The sequence below is a fragment of the Chiloscyllium punctatum genome, chromosome 4 (assembly GCF_047496795.1).
Source record: "Chiloscyllium punctatum isolate Juve2018m chromosome 4, sChiPun1.3, whole genome shotgun sequence".
Classification (NCBI taxonomy): domain Eukaryota; kingdom Metazoa; phylum Chordata; class Chondrichthyes; order Orectolobiformes; family Hemiscylliidae; genus Chiloscyllium; species Chiloscyllium punctatum.
Window position 1 is genome coordinate 81,167,204 of NC_092742.1, and position 20,485 is coordinate 81,187,688.

The window sequence follows — 20,485 nt, forward strand, 5'->3', positions numbered from 1 at the left end:
CCACAGTCCACCAGGTTAGGTGGATTGGCCATGCTGAATTACCCATAGTGTTAGGTGATGGGGTAAACGTAGGTGAATGAGTCTGGGTGGGTGGGTGGCAGGTTGGTGTGGACTTGTTGGGCCGAAGGGCCTGTTTCCACACTAAGTAATCTAATCTAACTAGAACTCCAGTATTAGGTTTGCATAATGGCTTATTGAGGCAATTGCCCTACTTTGGCAAAATAACATGACGACTAGAGATCAAAGGTATAAATAGAAGTTGTAGAAACATTTATTTTAATTACTGCAAATATAAAATTGATCTGTATTTCTGCTTACGTTCAATTTAAAATCCAACTGCAAAACAGAGAAATTTTGTCAATTTGCTGAACAAACTAACCTCTCTCAAGATAATGGTCATGTGTTAAAAGACTCTGTAATATGCCCAACTTGCCGAACATAACTGGATTCTGCTGTCAACTACTGACAATCACCATTACCCAGTAATATTAGTAACATCAAATAGGCTGCATAAACAAACCAATTGAAGAGTTTTCACTGATGAGAGTCAGGAAATAAAATGTACTGAATATCCTTCATTTGTTAATCACTTTACAGAGATTAAAATAAGGATTGTGTCTTACGGTGATTAAGGGATAGGAAGGATCATAAACCTCAAAACAATTAAAAACCTTTCAAATATATCACTGTACACATTTGAGATTTCATAAACAAAATTAGATTTTCAGAGAAGTTGTTACATTAATTATGAACTTAGTGTACTGTTTCAAAATAAGTTGTACCTTATTCAGCAAGTTGCAACATTTGTCAAGGAATTTTACAGCAAAATGGTGTAACACAAAAAAAATGAAAGTGCAGAGCTCTGATGAAATGTCAACGTTTTTTCTTCCATAAATGCTGCAGATATACTGAATATTTCCCACACCGATTTTATTTGAGATTTCCGACATTCACAGCAATTTAAGTGATTTATGATGATTTCATTGGTAGGAACTACATAGGCACAATCTGGACTAGCTGGGAAGCACTGACAGCAACATCTGGATTTCTGCATTTAACACTGAACTGCAAAATCCAGGCCAATACATATCACTGCACAAAGCAAAACATCAGAATATTTTATTAACGTATGCCAGATGTGGACAAGGTGTGAATAGCTGCATATTTAAATAAAAGGTACATTTTTCTAGCACAGATGCTTGTGTTGTGCTAATCTTTGTCCAATTTGCAGTTGGTGTTAAAAGCAAAACTGGTTCACCCCCTCAGATACAAACAGCAAGATGTAAACATGCAGAAGCAAGATTAGAAATTCAAAACAAAGGTGATTTTTAATTTTTAAACAAGCGAAATAGGTATAAAAATTGCACACCTATGTGCTGTAACAGACAAGTTCACACAATAAATTTGATAGAAGATAGTCAAAATTACAATGTCCTTGCAGAGGTTTCATTTAAACTAATCCATTTGGAACATCACTTGCCACATTTCAACATTTCCACATTAAAACAAAGAATGCACATGGAAAATAATTATTTACAACCTGGAGCAAGTTTAATTTTGATGGCAAGCAATCCAAACATTAATTTTCAGATAAACCACAGAGAGTATTACTCATTTTTAAAATTACTAACATGATGGGGTTAACTCTTGGTCATAGCCACATAAGAAGTTCAATATTTATACCTGCAATCAAACTGCTAAGTTACTTTAAAAAAAGCTTTACAGAAGTAGTCTTAATGCAACAGTTAGTATACCCTCTGATGTGGGCTCAGGAGTATTGCAATCACAGAGAAAAATGTAGAGAGAGGCACCAAGTGAAGCTTAGGCACTTATCTGTCAATGTTATTTCACAACAGATCCATTGTGAAGAGAAGCAACTTTATTCATTTTGTACATATATTGCCAACTGCAATTAGAAAAATCAATCTTTGCACTGCAAGATCTTTCCATTGGCCAACAAGGCAGGCTACATGCATACCGAAGTGACTCCAGTCATGACATGGATGGAATTGGGACCATTCATATTCCTGACTGACTGAGAATCAGTGATTGAAGTTCCAGTAAAACAGCTGGTTTGAAACCTCAGACCGTCAAGTGCAATTCTCAAAAATGTTTTGAGACTTCTATGTTTTACAATGTGCAGTTGCAGGGTTGGCAGAACAGGACCAGGTGATACAGCTGTGAGACACTCAGCAAGCCTAAAACCTGTCTCTTACATTTGTCTGTCATTAAGCAGTGCTGGGTCATATTACAGCATAAAAGACAAGAGGAAGAGATTCTTGTGGTGAAATGGTAGTGTCCCTAGCTCAGAGTCAGAAGTCCAAGGTTCAAGTCAAACTGTATCATAACATATCTGAACAAGTTGATTAAAATGTTGAAAACATGAAGACAAAGTTTTTTTTAAATGTACTATTACTTTAAAAGCAAAGTACTACAAATGTTGGAAATCTGAAACTAAAACAAGTGCTGGAGAAAGTCAGCAGATCTGCAGAGAAAGAATCAGTTAATGTTTCAAGTTCAGTATGATTCTTGCACACAAACTATTAAATATGTTTTTCTCTCCACAGATGCCATTCCTACTGCTGACATTCTACAGGCCTTTCTATTTTTATCCCATTGATCATTTGCGTTTCCAGGCATGATTTTCATCCATTAGGTATGATGAACCTTCTCAGTTAAACACATTTTATTATGACAAGTTTGCAAAACATACAACAAACTGCTCAACTTAAGTCTAGGGCATTCAACAATTCTTTGGTCATCCAATAAGCAACGTAATCCTTTATATAGAAAAAGAAAAGCACAATAAACTCTTATGAAACAATGAAAATTCATTCAGACAAAATGGAATGCTTGAAAAGATTATTTTTATTGCAACTGTGATAAATTATTTCTGAAGCCAATATAAAGCACAGTGCTATACTTGCACTAATCCTATTCGGTTTTACTGAGGAATTCAGTTATGAAACTAAGAACACTTAAAGATACCACACTTTCTCCAGCATTGAGGAGCAAGTTGCTGAACATAGACTAGTCAGTCACAGTATAGGCAGTGCCAATGGCTTGTTGTTGTCAGAAGCAAATAACTTGATACTAGTCCCTGCTTCAAGTGAATCATTTTACTTTGTAAACCACAATTCTTTGCGCTCAGGTTACACAATTTGTACTTGGAAAGTTAGTTACTTTGAATACATAATGAATTTAATTTGAATTGCTTTTCATCTGTGGTACTGGTAGCTTGAGGAAGTGCATAACAGCTTGTGCTACTTTTTCAGGACTAATGTTGTATACAGGATGGATTGGTTCCTGTTGAAGGAAAAGAAATATCAGAGTATATATTTCCATTTTTAACCTACATACGTAAATGTACATGAAACTGCAAAGAGTCAGTTATTTGTCTTTAGAATTCTCTTCCACAGACAGAAATGGAGGCCGGGTGTTCAAGGCTCAATTACTCTGATGTTTCATTGTCAAACAGTCGAGAGTCATTGGGGCACAAGCAGGCAAATAGAATTAAGGGCACAATCAGATCATCCTCAATCTCACTGAATAGCAGATGGACAAAATGCTCCTATTTACTCCAATCTAACAATTTTATACTTTTGAAATATAGATCACTTGGAAAGTGTTTAAAAAAAGAGACAAATGCAAAGAAGAATGAAAAGATGTTAATGATCAACATATTGGAATAATCTGGAAGACTTAAAAAGTGTTAACACCTGTAGAATTATTATCTACAGAATTACATGTCTCGGTTCTTTTGCCATTGCAGACAATCAGATACTTTTGAAACGACAGAGGATTAGCTGCCTGGCAGAGAACAGAAAGGATGCAGAAGTGATTGGCAGGATGTGATAAGTGGAGTCCTGCAGGCATCTGTGGTGAGCCCCAGTTTAGAATTAGATTTAGTTGGATAGAGAGATCAGGTATTTTTGCTAAATTAGAGATGATGCCAATATAGATAGGCAAATATGCTATGAAGACAAAAAAGGGAAATTGCAGGTGGATATAGATGGGTTGAGTGTGCAAACATCTGGCAGATGAAGTATAATATGAGAAAATGTGAAGTTGTTCCCTTTAATAGGAAGAATAAAACACAGAATTACTTAATTGGAGAACAACTGTGGAATTCCAAGGTATACTGTAAAGGGATTTAGGTGTTCTAGTGAATGAGTTAGTTTGCAGGTACAAACACAATCAAGAACACTTATGGCAGCTAGTCTTTATTATGAAGGCATTGAATAGAAAAGCTCTATGTGGTAGAAGCTGGGGCACTGAATACATTTAAAGAAGAGATAGATTTTTAAAGGATTGTGGGGAGCAGGCAGGAAATTGCAGTTAAGACTGAGATGAGGTCAGCTATCGTTGTATTAAATGACAGAGCAGGCTCAAGAATTGCCTACTTCTGCTCCTAGTTCTCATGTGGGTTGTCTTCTGAGGGTGGGTTGGACAGGGCTGGGCTTGTTTGAACTAGAGTTTAGAAGAGTTAGGGATCACATAGGGGCAGAAGTAAGCAATTCAACCCAGTGAATGGATGAGCAGACTCAATGAGGTCATGCTCAATTTGGGAATTCCTCCAACTCCACTTTCCTGCCTTATCCCATAATCCTCAACTCCCTTAGTGATTAGAAACGTATCGGCCTTGGGTATACTTAATGACACAGTCTCGACAAGACTCTGTGGTAAAGAATTTCACAAATTCACTAACCTCTGCACCTGTCTCTTAACTGAAAACGCCTCACTCCAAGTTTATGCCCTCTCATCCTAGACTCTCCCAAAAGAAGAGCCCTCTCAACATCTACCATATCAAAACCCATAAGAATCTTACATATTTCAATATAATCAGTATATGACTGAAGTGTATAAGATCCTGAACAGTCTTGAAAAAGTGAATATGGAAAGGATGTTTCCTTTTGTGAGTCCAGAACTAGGCCACAATACTTTAAAATTCAAAGATACTCTGTCAAGACAGAGGTGAGCAGTCTTTCCTTTTCACCCCAGTGTGCTACTTTGGAGCTCACTGCTCAGGAGGCAGTGTGGGTGAGATCATTGAACATTTTAAAACATAGAGATGGGTAGATTCTTGTTAGACAGGGAATTAATTATTGGGGGTGATGGAAACATGGAATTCAGAACACAAATGGATCAACCATGATTATATGGAATTACAGAGTAGACATGAGGGGGCTGAATAGTCTATTCTATTTTGTAAATTCATGTGTACGTTTTGAATAATGCTTACCAGCCGATTGTTTATTTCGCCAACAATAACTTCGTGTAGAAGTTCTCCACTGCCGAAGTGCTGTGCCACTGAAAGACCACTTAGGCAATAGCAGGTATGGTAAAAATCCCTTGACCTGCAGACAAAATATATACATATATATATGATGAGGTTCAATACCATCTACATATGGAGTCAGATTATTTGTCCATGAAAGCTGGTATGTAAATGAACCACATTTAATTTCTCAAGCCACAAAGTTTCTTTGCTCAATCCATTGAATGATCTGAACAATCACAAATTAAATAACAGTGAAGGTGGCCACGGTGCTTATGCACTGGTCAATACTACAAGAAAGTGGCAGACTATACCATATAGTGACCAACATCCATTTCTTGAGATTATACAGTTGTTAGTCTGAAGCTAACCAATAATGGAACTGGTTTGCTTTACTGCAGGTTACTACAAACTGCAGTTAGCTTGCTTTTTCCAATTCCCCATTATGTAAAATAGTTCCCTTACTTGCACATCTTGGACACCAACCAAACCTGCAATCAGCTAAACTCTGACTCAAAACAGAATCCCAGCACAATATTCAAGCTGAGGGAAAACTTGCTGCTTAGGTCACATTGGAAAAAACTTTATGAAACCAAAAGGGAATTAGTCACAATCAGAGTGATGCTGAAGTAACCCTAAACATTTAAGAGACAATCTCACCGCTGGAAACACCATTCTCTAATGAAGCACCTTACATCATTCTTGATGAAAAACAGATCTAATATGGCAATTTTTGTTTATACTTTAGTAGCAAAGTAATCCACAGCGTGATAGTGTAAACTTCGGAACTTTAGTAACTGTTCAGGGATTAAAAGAATCATCATCAACTCTTTCTGGAATAAACGGTTTCCTGAGATTAAAATGTCAAGGAGAAACTATTTCAACAGAATTAAAACCAACATGCCAATTAACCTGGAAAAAACATAAACTGTTTCCTGGGAGAGAGGAGGTAACGAGTGCTTGGTAACTTGCTGCCTTCTGACAAATGGGCAATTAAGATTATTGGGCAACCAGAACTACAAAAAGAGGAAGAAGAACACCTATACAAAGTATTCGCCAAAAACGGATACCCTCGCAATTTCATCAACAGATGCCTAAGGGAGAGACAACGGAACGAGGACATGCCGCAACCCAAAGGACTAGCCACACTACCATACATCAGGAGCATTTCTGAACTGACAGCCAGACTACTGCGACCACTAGGACTCATAACAGCACACAAACCAACAGCCACGCTCAGACAACAACTCACCAGAACAAAGGACCCGATACCCAGCATGAGCAAAACTAATGTAGTGTACAAAATCCCATGCAAGGACTGCACAAAACACTACATCGGACAAACAGGAAGACAGTTAACGATCCGTATACACGAACACCAACTAGCCACGAAACGACACGACCAGCTATCCTTAGTAGCCACACACACAGACGACAAGCAACATGAATTCGACTGGGACAACACTACCATTATAGGGCAAGCCAAACAGAGAACAGCCAGGGAATTCCTAGAGGAATGGCACTCATCCACAGACTCTAACAACAAACACATCGACCTGGATCCAATATACCGGCCACTACAGCGGACAGCTCGAACTGACAACCGGAAGCGGCAGAGACAGGCCACTATGAATGCTGGAAGAAACAGCACAGAAGCACTTCACAGGAGGCTCCCAAGCACTGAGGATGTCACCTAGACAGGGGACGAAACGTTTGCAAGACAAATTCCCAGCTCGGCGAACAGAACCACAACAATTAAGATTGCTTACATGAGGAATGTTCTGAGATGAAGGGACTAACGGCAAGGCAAGTTGTGTTTCAAACAGACAGTTAACAAATGTAACAACAAATCTACTTTTGATTAAGGTGGCAAGCTACAGACTTGAACTCCTGAAATGTAATCAATGTTAAGAATAAATGGAACTAAAGGATTCCCTTATTGGTCAGAGTTTTGAGTACAGAGGTTGGGAGGTTATGTTGTGGCTGTACAGGACATTGGTTAGGCCACTGTTGGAATATTGTGTGCAATTCTGGTCTCTTTCCTATCGGAAAGATGCTGTGAAACTTGAAAGGGTTCAGAAACGTTTTACAAGGATGTTGCCAGGGTTGGAGGATTTGAGCTACAGGAAGAGGTTGAATAGGCTGGGGCTGTTTTCCCTGGGGTGTTGGAGGCTGAGGGGTGACCTTATAGAAGTTGACAAAATCATGAGGGGCATGGATAGGATAAATAGACAGTCTTTTCCCTGGGGTAGGGGATCCAGAAGTAGAAGGCATAGGTTTAGGGTGAAAGGGGAAAGATATAAAATAGACCTAAGGGGCAATCTTTTCATGCAGAGGATGATACGTGTATGGAACAAGCTGCCAGAGGAAGTGGTCAAGGCATTTGGATGGGTATATGAATAGGAACGGTTTGTAGGGACATGGGCCGGGTGCTGGCAGGTAGGACTAGAAGGGGTTGGGATATCTAGTTGGCATGGACAGATTGGACAGAAGGGTCTGTTTCCATGCTGTACATCTCTCTGACTCTATCTGGCATCAGAGACTTCACAAGGTAGAAAATCCTGTAAGAATTCAACCTCAGGATTCTTTAGTAGCAGAACCCAAGAGAATCACACTGTACAAGGATCGAACCCTGGACATCCAGAGGTAGAGTGTGTTGCCTGGAAGCATGTCTAAATTTCACCATTAAATTGGGTAGTCACTAAGTTGGGTTGTGAGGCTTAAACTTACTTATTTGAGCAAATTTATTTTGGTTGCTACATACACTAAAGTTAAAGTAATCAGAGTCAGAGAATTATAGCATGGAAACAGACCATTCAGTCCAACTTGTTCATGCTAACCAGATATCCCAAATTAATCGAGCCCCATTTGTCAGCACTTGGCCCATATCCCTCTAAACCCTTCCTATTTATATACCCGTCCCGATGCTTCTTAAAAAATGTTATAATTGTACCAGCCTCCACCACTCCGTCTGGCAGCTCATTCCATACACGCACCACCCTCTGTGTGAAAAAGTTGCCCCTTAGGTCTCTTTTAAACTGTGGGCAGCACGGTGGCACAGTGGTTAGCACTGCTGCCTCACAGCACCAGAGACCCAGGTTCAATTCCCGCCTCAGGCGACAGTCTGTGTGGAGTTTGCACATTCTCCCTGTGTCTGCGTGGGTTTCCTCCGGGTGCTCCGGTTTCCTCCCACACTCCAAAAATGTGCAAGTTAGGTGAATTGGCCATGCTAAGTTGCCTGTAATGTTAGGTGAAGGGGTAAATGTAGGGGAATGGATCTGGGTGGGTTGCTCTTCGGAAGGTCACTGTGGACTCATTGGGCCGAAAGGCTTGTTTCCACACTAAGTAATCTAATCTAATCTTTTCCCCACACCCTAAACCTAAACCTAGGCCCTCCCTCACTACCCCAGGGAAAAGACCTTGTTGATTTACCCTATTCCATGTCCCTTATGATTTAAAAAACCTCTCTCTAAAGGTCACCCCTCAGCCTCCGACACTCCAGGGAAAGCAGCCCCAGCCTATGTTTTATTTTGATTGTCTGTCATACTTGTTAACAAGTACCCAAAAAAAACGCTTATAGTAATTTAAACACCGCAGCGCTTCTTAAAACTATATCCTTGACAACCAACCAAGTTTTCAGTTTTGCACCCTGTCTTTTTGGTCCCCGATGTTACAATGTATTCAAGTATCACAGAATCACAGTTATTAGTGCACAAGGCCATTCAGCCTATCATGCCTGCACCTGTTCTATCAGTGTATAGTATATTAGAGTCAAGTAAGGACTTTAAACACATCACAACAAATATGCATTGATAAAGGATGCACTTATAATTAGTATTTTATTTCAACAGTCAGGACTGGTAAGTGCATACATCAGTTGTGTTAAGTCAAGTGACAATATACTGCGCACACAGTAAAAAGGTACCACTCACTTGCCAGGTTTGTCCAGCAATCCTCCAGTAGAATTCTGACAGCAAAGTAGGATGTACTCTTGTAGGGCTCCTTGATGGAACATCCAGCGTGTCATACTGAGAGTATCATTCCCTACAAAGCATTACATAGTATAAGGAGTTCACATCAACCTGAAACTAGAATCAGAGATTCTCAAGGGCAGACAGGATGGACAACAAGCTTTAGTCACGCCAGCAATATCCATAGTCCATTAAAGAATGAAGAACCACCAAATATTTTGAACCAAATAAACATTCTTGTGTCCACTGAACTCAATTCCTTAACATATATGTGAATTCAAGGAACGTGGAAGACTGTCCTTCTGGAATATGGTGAGAATCCAGTCTTCAGCAAAATAATGAAATGCTCCTTCCTCTACAATCTCATACTGAACTAAGCTTTTGCAGCTTTGGCTCAAGTACTTATGGAAATACTGATAAACTCGAATGGAAATATCACATTGCTACCATGGGGAAACTCTCAGACACAAATTTAAAAAAGGTCCAAGGACAAATATATTATCCAGAGAGAATATGCAAGTTAAGGAGCAGGGAGAAGTGTACATTATGGCATTAATACTTCAGCTTCACTGCAGCAAAAACAAATCCTCCACTCCTTATTACAAGGCAAAGCAACAAAGTTAGTGGAAGTGGAAATAACTTCACCATTCAAATAAATTCAGAGAGAAAACCCCAATGTCAACATAATCCAGCTGTTGAAATTAGTTATCATGCTCCTAATAATGATCATCTCTGACCATTTTCTTCCTCGATGCTTAAAACACACAAAATTTTAAAAACATCCCCCATTTTCTACAAACCAAACAGCTTCCTACCAGAATCTGAAGCCTCGTTGTTGACTACTTTCTCCCCCATCTGATCTTGTGCCACCTCCAAACTATTCTCCAAGATCAACTACGTTCCCTAGTGGTAATCGATTCTTCAAAGTTCTGTGGCTTTGAAAACCTATGCCAATCCTCCCTGAAGCACAGATTTTGAATTTCTGGAATTAGGTTGCTACATATTTGTATCATCGATAGTCACAGGTGAGGTACCGGAAGACTGGAGATTGGCTAACGTGGTACCACTGTTTAAGAAGGGTGGTAAGGATAAGCCAGGGAACTATAGACCAATGAGCCTGATGTTGGTGGCGGACAAGTTGTTGGAGGCTATCTGAGGGACAGGATGTACATGTATTTGGAAAGGCAAGGACTGATTAGGGATAGTCAACATGGCTTTGTGCGTGGGAAATCATGTCTCACAAACTTGATTGAGTTTTTTGAAGAAGTAAAGAGGATTGATGAGGGCAGAGCGGTAGATGTGATCTATACGGACTTCAGTAAGGCATTCGACAAGGTTCCCTATGGGAGACTGATTAGCAAGGTTAGATCCCATGGAATACAAGGAGAACTAGCCATTTGGATACAGAACTGGCTCAAAAGGTAGAAGACAGAGGGTGGTGATGGAGGGTTGTTTTTTCAGACTGGAGGCCTGTGACCAGTGGAGTGCCACAAGGATTGGTGCTGGGTCCACTACTTTTCATCATTTATATAAATGATTTGGATGTGAGCATAAGAGGTACAGTTAGTAAGTTTGCAGATGACACCAAAATTGGAGGTGCATTGGACAGCAAAGAAGGTTACCTCAGATCACAACGGGATATTGATTATTTGGGCCAATGGGCTAACAAGTGGCAGATGGAGTTTAATTTAATGTGAGGTGTTGCTTTTTGGGAAAGCAAGTCTTAGCAAGACTTATATACTTAATGCTAAGGTCCTAGGGAGCTGACCAGAGACCTTGGAGAGCAGGTTCATAGCTCCTTGAAAGTGGAGTCGCAGGTAGATAGCCACTGATAGAATATTGCATGCAATTCTGGTCTCCTTCCTATCAGAAAGATGTTGTGAAACTTGAAAGGGTTCAGAAGAGATTTGCAAGGATGTTACCAGGGTTGCAGGATTTGAGTTATACGGATAGGTTGAATAGGCTGGGGCTGTTTTCCCTGGAGCATCGGAGGCTGAGGGGTGACCTTATAGAGGTTTATAAAATCATGAGGGGCATGGTTACAATAAATAGACAAAGTCTCTTCACTGGGGTGGGGGACTCCAGAATTAGAGGGCATAGATTTAGGGTGAGAGGGGAAAGATATAAAAGAGACCTAAGGGGCAACAATTTCACGCAGAGTGTGGTACATGTATGGAATGAGCTGCCAGAGGAAGTGGTGGAGGCTGGTACAATTGCAACATTTAAAAGACACCTGGATGGGTGTATGAATAGGAAGGGTTTGGTGGGATATGGGCCAAGTGCTGGCAGGTGGGACTAGATTGGGTTGGGATATCTGGTCAGCATGGACAGGTTGGACCGAAGGGTCTGTTTCTGAGCTGTACATCTCTATGACTCTATGAGGAATTTTTGATGACTCAGGGTTTATAGACGATGGAGTTTAGAACTACAGAGTGGGGGGAAATCGACAGAGGAACCTCGATTATCCGGCATTCGATTATCCAAATTTCAAATTATCCGAAGGTCGGGACCTTGCGATTTTGTATGGATAATCTGAAATTTGGATAATCGAATGCTGGATAATCGAGATTCCTCTGTAGATTCTCTCCCCCTGCTCCCATCTTTATAAAATGGCTAAACTATGTTATGCATGGCTAACTTCGGTTAATTGAATGTCGGATAACCTAACGAAATACTCCTTGCCCCTAACCTTCAGATAATCAGGGTTCCTCTGTCATTGAAACACACAGAATACTGAATGGCCTGGACAGAGTATATGCTTCCATTGGTAGGAGAGATTAGGACCCGAGGGCACAGCCTTAGAGTAAAGAGACCTTTCAGAACAGAGATAAGAAGAAACATCTTTCGCCAGACAGTGGTGAACCTATGGAATTCACTACCACAGAAGGCTGTGGAGGGCAGGTCATTGAGTATAATTAAGACTCAGCAATACTCAGGTTCTTGAGTATCAAGGGGAGCAAAGGTTACAGGGAGAAAGCAGGAGAATGGGGTTGAGAAACCTTTCAGCCATGATTGAATGGTGGAGCATACTCGATGGGTTGAATGGCCTAATTTCTGCTCCTATGTCTAATGGTCTGCCACAGCACCAAAGCAGGCCTCACCAAAGGCACAAATGATTAGAGAAAGAGTATGGCAGCTGAATTCACAGATGATACCATGATAGGTGGGAACTTATGTCAGATTAGATTCTCTACATATTAGGTTCCCACACTGTGGAAACAGGCCATTTGGCCCAACAAGTCCACACTGACCCTCCGAAGAGTAACCCACCCAGACCCATTTCCCTCTGACTAAAGCACTTAACACAATGGGCAATTTAACACAGCCAATTCACCTGGCCTGCACATCTTTGGACTGTGGGAGGAAACCGGAGCACCCGGAGGAAATGCACGGGAGAACGTGCAAACTCCACACAGATAGTTGCCTAAGGCTGGAATCGAACCCGGGTCCCTGGTGCTGTGAGGCTGCAGTGCGAACCACTGAGCTACCGTGCCATCATTAGTGAAGACATAAAGAGGTCGGCAGACTGAAACAGATGCAGTTGAGTAAGTGGACAAAAAGCAGAGTATTAGATGGAGAACAGCGCAGATTTCCGAGGTGCAGAAGGATCAAGAAATTCTAGTGACTGAGTTGCAAAAATATTAGTATGCACATACATAATAATTAAGGCAACTAATACAATGCTATCCTTTTTTATGATAGGAAGTGAATATAAAAGTAAGGATGTAATGCTTCAGTTACACAGGAAATTGGTGAGATCACAACTCAAATACTTTGCGCAGTTTTCATCCTCATTTAAGGATGCATGTATGTGCACGGAAGACAATTCAGAGGTGGCTTACTAGAACAATACCTAGAATGAACAGGTGAAGTTATGAATGTAGGTTGCATATGCCTGGGATGTTTCTCTTGGAATTCAGAAGAACAAGTTGCAACATGATTGAAATGTATAAAAGGTCCAGAATGGAGAAAGTGAGGACTGCAGATGCTGGGGATCAGAGCTTAATGTGTTGCTGGAAAAGCGCAGCAGGTCAGGCAGCATCCAAGGAACAGGAGAATCGATGTTTCGGGCATGAGCTTTTCCAGCAACACATTTTTAAGGTCCAGAATGGACTTGATAAGGTGGATGCAACAGGATATTTCCTCTTAATTTTAAAATGCTTCACTTTTTAAAATTAAGGGTCACTCTTTTAGAACAGTGATTGAGAGATTTTCTTTCTCTCAAAGTTTTGAAACATTTTGCAACTCTCTACCACTGTAAATAAGGTCATTAAACAGTTTGAGACAAAGATGGATAGATTCTTGTTGGACAGGGGAATCAAACATTGTTGGAGTAGATTGGAATATGGAATGTGACAATGATTTTACTGGACTGCAGAACAGAGCCACAAGCCAAATAGCCTATATCTACTCCTATTTCACGTGTGACAATGTCCACAAGTCCGTCTGTGTGTGGAAATGATATTGTGGTGCATTTTTTTCTCATCCTATTCAGCTGCTCTTGTCTGGTGATCACAACATCCTTCTCTAAGAACTCTCCTTTGTCCAGCTTACTAAGAATAACTTATTTTCTATACATAAGAGTTTAGCTATGGGCTTGATGCCACAGGGTATTCTGCGATGGTTTGTTTTCCTCTGCCTTCACCAAAGTCTGCCCAGGACCAATTTTACTTCCTACATGTTTTCACTTGCTTCATGTGGCAACAACTAAAACAATTAAAACATGATAACACTATTATTGTTCCAGGTCACCTGTACAGTGAACTGTAGAAAACTCCCAATATGTAATGCTTTAAAAAATAACAGCAAGCCTACTCTAAGTTTCAATAAATAAAGCTTATGTTCTCTTGAAATGGTGTTTTTGAAACTCGATATTTGTCTAATAACCCTTCCATCCATTTGCATACAGTATATGCCTTGATAATAAGAATGAATCATTATTTACCAGATGCGTTTACACTCACCGTGTGCATGCAATGCACGATGCAGGAGTGGTAAGAGTCCAGCTTGCCAGAATGAGTAACAACCATCCACCAATTTGTTGCACCGACCTTGAAATCCACCTTCAAACCGCATCTGCCGACTGGTCACCCAGCGCTATACAAGACAAAATGATATTGTGTAGAACATCTGAGCTACAGGGAGAGACTGAACAGGCTGGCGCTGTTTTCCCTGGAGCGTCGGAGGCTGAGGGGTGACCTTATAGAGGTTTACAAAATTATGAGGGGCATGGATAGGATAAATAGGCAAAGTCTTTTCCCTGGGGTTGTGGAGTCCAGAACTAGAGGGCATAGGTTTAGGGTGAGAGGGGAAAGACATAAAAGAGACCCAGGGGGCAACATTTTCATGCAGAGGGTGGTAAGTGTATGGAATGAGCTGCCAGAGGATGTAGGGAGGCTGGTACAACTGCAACATTTAAGAGGCATTTGGATGGGTATATGAATAGGAAGGGTTTGGAGGGATATAGGCCAGGTGCTGGCAGGTGGGACTAGATTGGGTTGGGATATCTGGTCGTCATGGACCGAAGGGTCTGTTTCCATGCTGTATATCTCTATGAATCTATTCCATTGTATTCATACCTTAGCTTTTCCTGAAGTTTACATTATTTTAAACAGATTCCCAAATAATTACCCAATATTTAGTTGGCAGTACTTCCAAAATCACTTAACATGTTTTATTGATACACATGTACTAGAAATAGGAATCTCTTCAGTTTCTTATAAAAAGACAAAGTAGTTATTAATATTTGCACAATGGTAAGAAAAATAATCTTATTTGTTGTTAAGTGAGTTCACTTCCAATGTAATGAAGTGACTAACTTTCAGCCTTATCAGCATTTCCCCTCCATTACAAAAAAAACTAGTCAGTAGAATGGATTGCTCATATTTGTTATTACTTGCTTATGTCAAGATATTAGGGGATGAGTTTTAATTTTGTGATGTGCGGGGAGTGGGAAGAGAAAGGAGAAGGATGCAGTGGCACACAAGAAAACCAGAAGTAAGGGCAACTTGACACTTGATGGTGCTACAATCAAACCGCTGGGTTCGCATATTATTTCCAAGTTTGTAGATCAGTTAGGGTGAATGGGCATGATGAGATCATGAGCAGATGATTTCAATCCAGTATTTAAAAAGGCACATTGCAAATATGATGGTTGAAGGAGTGGGAAGTTGTGAACGAGACACAAGGAAATGACAGAATGGAGCAAACACTTTCACAGGCTGTTCTCTGAATATGAGGCTGAAGGTGTACAAGTGTGTCACTGATAATGATATTGCTGGGGCTGATACTGTGCACTACTGATGGAGTTGAGATGCTGGTCAGCAAAACAAAGGTATGACTGGAACTAGTGAAGGATGTCAGCAGCAGGACCATGGATTCAATATGAAAAGCAGTGTATTTATTATAGTAAAGCAGGAACTTAGAGGAATTAATGAGCCAACTGTATTAAAACACACAAAACTGGGTTCTTGCGGTGCAGTGGTATTATCCCTGCTCTGAGTTTAAGACTCATTGGCTGCAGAAATGCATAATTGGTTACAAAATACCCACAGAGCATGTTTTGGCATAGTGTAGTGACACTGTCTCTGAACCAAAAGGCTTGGATTCAGTACTGCCTGTTCCAGAGAGGTCAGAATAGATATAAACATGTTAACTAAAGTATCTTACAACAATTGTAGAAAGAGATTGCCGGGTCAGTGGTGGGGGGGGGGGAAATAGATAGGAAGCAGAAACTGGCAATACGGCATTCTGTAAACAAACATATTTCTAATTACATACTTCAACAGGTTTTAATTAAAATAACCAAACTGAATACAATTACTGATGTGTGCATTATCATACTCTTCACGCTTACCAATCTTGCAGGTGCACTGATCTTTTTCTGCCTATACGTTTTCTCATGTCTCTACCTGTTAATTCATCTTTGATACACACATACCCATCGTTAAGCAATTCCAAGCCTTTACACCTCACAATCACCTTTAACAAATATTTGTTATGCACTACCATGATTCTACACTTCCAAGACTCACGGGTGTCTTCTACCCCCTCCTCCCTTTAAAAAGGTAAATAGGCAAGAAGACGACACAGAGACTGGAATGTAAGCGTCAACGAACTCTCTGCTTCAGAGGAAGCACTCTTGGACATCAGGGGAGTTACAACATGCTACCTAATGGCCAAATTAAATGTCAGGCATAAGAGCTTGGTCACGTTGATCTATTGGTAACAAGAAAAATATGATCATTGCCTGATGAACATTTAAAATATTATTAATTTAGCAGATCTATGCATGTCTCCAACCTCACACATACCTGGAGGACGAGAATACCTCAAAAGTGATCAATAACAAAAAAAGGCTCATTTAACCGCACATCTAGTGGGACCTAGTGGCTCATATATCACAAGTGAGCAAGAGCAGACAGCAAAGGTGGACAGTGATAGCAAATCGACTTCAAAGGTTTCCAGATGGTCCAAACTCTGCTGAGCTGGATGCAGATGCTATACTTTCGAAGTCATAATTCCACAGGATACTTCTGGAGCAGAAGGTTAAAAAAAAAGGGTGCCTTCCAGCTGCACTATAACCTTTTGCATAGAGATTGGTAGACTCTCAAGCACAAGTAGCTTGCTATTGAATGCCTTTGAGATGACATATTTGTCCAAAGAAAAAAATGGTCACATGAAACATCAAACAGGGTGATCAAATGAATACAAGCCAGATCCTCACCAACAGCTTTCACACAGCAAATGCAACTGAAATAACATGCATGAAACCCTATTCATCATTCTACTGGAGCAAAATGTTCTCCAGCTTATGGCTAGCACAGGAGTGCCTGTGGACCATGGGACTTGATTCATAGTCATAGAGATGTACAGCACATAACACACCCTTCATTCCATCCTGTCCATACCCACCAGATATCCCAACCCAATCTAGTCCCACCTGCCAGCACCCAGCCCAGATCCCTCCAAACCCTTCCTATTCATATACCCATCCAAATGCCTTTTAAATGTTGCAACTGTACCAGCCTCCACCACTTCCTCTGGCAGCTCATTCCATACACGTACCACCCTCTGTGTGGTAAAGTTGCCCCTTAGGTCTCTTCTATATTTTTCCCCTCTCACCCAAATCCTATGCCCTCTAGTTCTGGACTCCCATGGACCATCTTCAAAATTTACTCCCTCCACTAGCAAAGCACAGTGGCAGCAGTGTGTAACATCGACAACATGCCCTGCAATAACTCACCAAGGTACCTTAGACAAAGCTTTCAAACTCTCAACCTCTGCCACCAAAAGGACAGGACAGCAGATACATGAAAACATCACCAGCTGCAAGTTTCCTCACAGTGTTTCCACTTATTAGACAGCTGGCACCACTTCAGTCAAGGTACCAAAACGCTACCTTGCATTCCATTGGTTAAGACTACTTGGTGTGCCTTAGACGTGCCTCCAGACCCAGAGCAACGTAATTGACTCTCAACTGACCTCCGAGAAATAAGGGATGGGCAATAAATACTGGCCTGGTTAGTGACACCCATATCCCGTGAATGAATTTAAAAACAAAGCCTGCAAAAGGTACTGGCACCAATAGACAAGAGGCTAACCAATATCAACTCAGCAGTCACAGTCATTATCTGAGCAGCCTGATTCTACCTCTGCTGAAACAACAGAAGTTGCATCATAAAGGAAGAGGAAGAGAAGGTAGTTACACAAGGGCATGCATACGGATGTGTTATACAGTGTCAGAATGTTAACATTTTGTTTAATTCATGCTGAAAAATTAGTTTCCAGAACTTTCTGACAATGACCATTTTTTGCCTGCTCCTTGGGAAGTGGTTTATGCACTTGGAATGAATATTAAGATCTGGTGCCAAGCAATGGGTAGACGTGGGGCTGTGAAATTCAGATGCTTGGTTACTTACAGGGTCGCTTCATGTTGGGGAAAGGGGAAAGGGGAAAGAGGAAAAAGAGTAATATTTAAGGTGTGGCTATCAGATGGTTGCACTGGGAGACCCCAACTGAATTTCACAATGATGTCATCCTGGGCAACAATTTACCTGCATTTTGGTGCTTTGGCCACATCACACTCAGAAGAGGTCTTGCACTCTGTGCCTTTTTCCTCTTGTAGGTCTAAACCTTGTTGCTATGCATAGCATCAGTTTACCACAAGTAAACACTCTGGAGAGCATGGGTGTTGCTTGTTAAAGAAAGCCTCAGATCTGTCCAGACACTTGAAGCACATCTCCAACATTCTGATGGTTGGCTGAATAATTTTGATCACATTGCTCCTACCATTCATTGTTTGGGTTCCTCACAGATTTCATCAGTGGGAATCCTTTGACCTCGAACAGCCAGCTGCTTCAAGGTATGGACAGATTGTAAAGGGTAGACAAGTGGAAGGAAAAAACATAGCATCAAAATAGGTGCCAGAGAATGTTGCACCCCATCTGCATTAGTAACCTTTTATGGTTATTTGCCAACTATACGTTGATGGAATGAATGCCATTCAGTTGAAAGATACAGCTGGTGATCTCGGGTTACATCAATTTCTAAATGGGTTTGCCTGATGACAACCTGCACCTCCCAGAGGATAGAAAATCAAAAAATACTTGAAAACAAACATACAGGAGCTCCATTACAAGACAAGCTGGACCAAATCTGTCATTGGCCAGTTTTATTGGCTTTTCCTTCCGGGTGATAGGAAGCCAGCCAGAGCTGCAAACCAAAATCTTCCCACTCTTTCTTAATCTGTGGCTAACCTTGCTCACCTTGACAACCAAGTCATCATTCACCTATCCTATGCAGTTTTAGGCCAAGATCCTGCAGATGTCTCAGTTGTAGCACTAGAAGGAACCAAAGGGAAAGAAGGTGACTATAATGGTGACTTTAACTGCTAAAGGCAAAGTATCTCTGCCACAACCTGTAGGAGACGCTTTTTATTCTAGCAGACTCTGGACCCCCTTACATACTGGTGTCAAGTAAGTTTATCCTTTGTCTGTACACATAGTGTGTGTGTTGCCACCCGTGAACTGCACAGTTCGGGCCTTCTCCTTATCTTATGAAGCAGTAGGACTGATAGGAGCAGGCTGTTGCTCTTTCTCTTGCTGCTGATCATCTTAGTCCTCATCCAAGGTCCAGAGTAAAACAGCACCAGCGGCACCTCAAACTAATCGGACAGGTCCAAAGCTCCAAAGTTGATGAGCTATAAAAACGTTGAAATTTGTGGAAGAAACTATTCAGCACAATTTCTCTGAACAAAACTTCTACATAATCCGGGAAGAATTATGCTGTGCTTGACATCTTACCTTGGTATATCTTCAGCTGCCTCAAGTGACACCCTGTTCTCACTGCATATTCACTGGCGAATTCTAGGAAACCCTGTACCCAAAGTAACATTCAAAAACTATGTTGCTATTTGACAATTTGATCAATATTAATGACTTGCCTCTCCATGTTCATATGCACTGCAGTTAAACGCAGTAATTGGAACTGGCTTACTGACGTGGTATCAATTTCTGCACTTTCAAATTCCCACCTGCTCACAAGCAAACACAATCCTCAAGTTAAAATTTGCCTCAACTTTGCTGATTCACAGGGTTACTTGAGTTAACTTCAACATTGTTTTTGGAATTGTACATCTGTGTGACTCTCCTTTCTCAATCATCCTAGTTTAAAGTATCAACAAGCACACTGCCTAGTTAATCAACACTGTCATTTATCCACTCATTCAGATCTTAGCAGCAATGGTGAAGCTTCGGATGAGTCGTCTTAATATTCGAGGATGCTCACATTGGACAAGCATGGTGAAAAGAACTGGACACAATACTCGAATTGTGGCCTTAGGCAGAACTTTATAAAACTTCAGCACAATTTGTCTGTATTGCTACTCTACATTTCTGTTTATGAAGGCCAAAATCTGTGTCTTTTGGATCAATAACTTGCAATCTTCAAAGATCTATGCACATGAAGCAACAGGATTCCAAGCTACTTTTTCATAAGCCTCAATCTTGTTAGCCTATCTTTAACGTGGCGCTTTGTCAAGTCCATTCAAATAACATCAAATCCTTTCCCTTTTTAACTAATTTTTAAAACTCAACTAGACTAATCAAGGGCAACCTGCCTTCTATAAATCCGTGTGGCTCTCCTTAATTAACTCAGAACTCTTCAAATGCCTGCTAATGTTTTCTGATTATTGCTTCTAAAAACCTTACCCACCCACCATGACTCAATTGGGAAA

The 20,485-nt window shown here is 40.7% G+C and overlaps 1 protein-coding gene across 1 annotated transcript in view; it reads right to left on the minus strand.

Annotated features, from left to right (window-relative positions):
- Nucleotides 1-247: 247 nt before the first annotated feature.
- The window catches only part of fntb (farnesyltransferase, CAAX box, subunit beta), an 86,235-nt gene continuing 65,997 nt past the window's right edge, over nt 248-20,485 (minus strand). The window contains exons 9-12 of the mRNA XM_072569148.1: nt 14,214-14,346; nt 9,211-9,322; nt 5,243-5,357; nt 248-3,306 (exon numbers count right to left, since the gene is read on the minus strand). Coding sequence (XP_072425249.1) covers nt 3,202-3,306; nt 5,243-5,357; nt 9,211-9,322; nt 14,214-14,346 — 465 coding nt within the window. The 3' untranslated portion in view covers nt 248-3,201. The remainder of the gene's footprint in view (nt 3,307-5,242; nt 5,358-9,210; nt 9,323-14,213; nt 14,347-20,485) is intronic.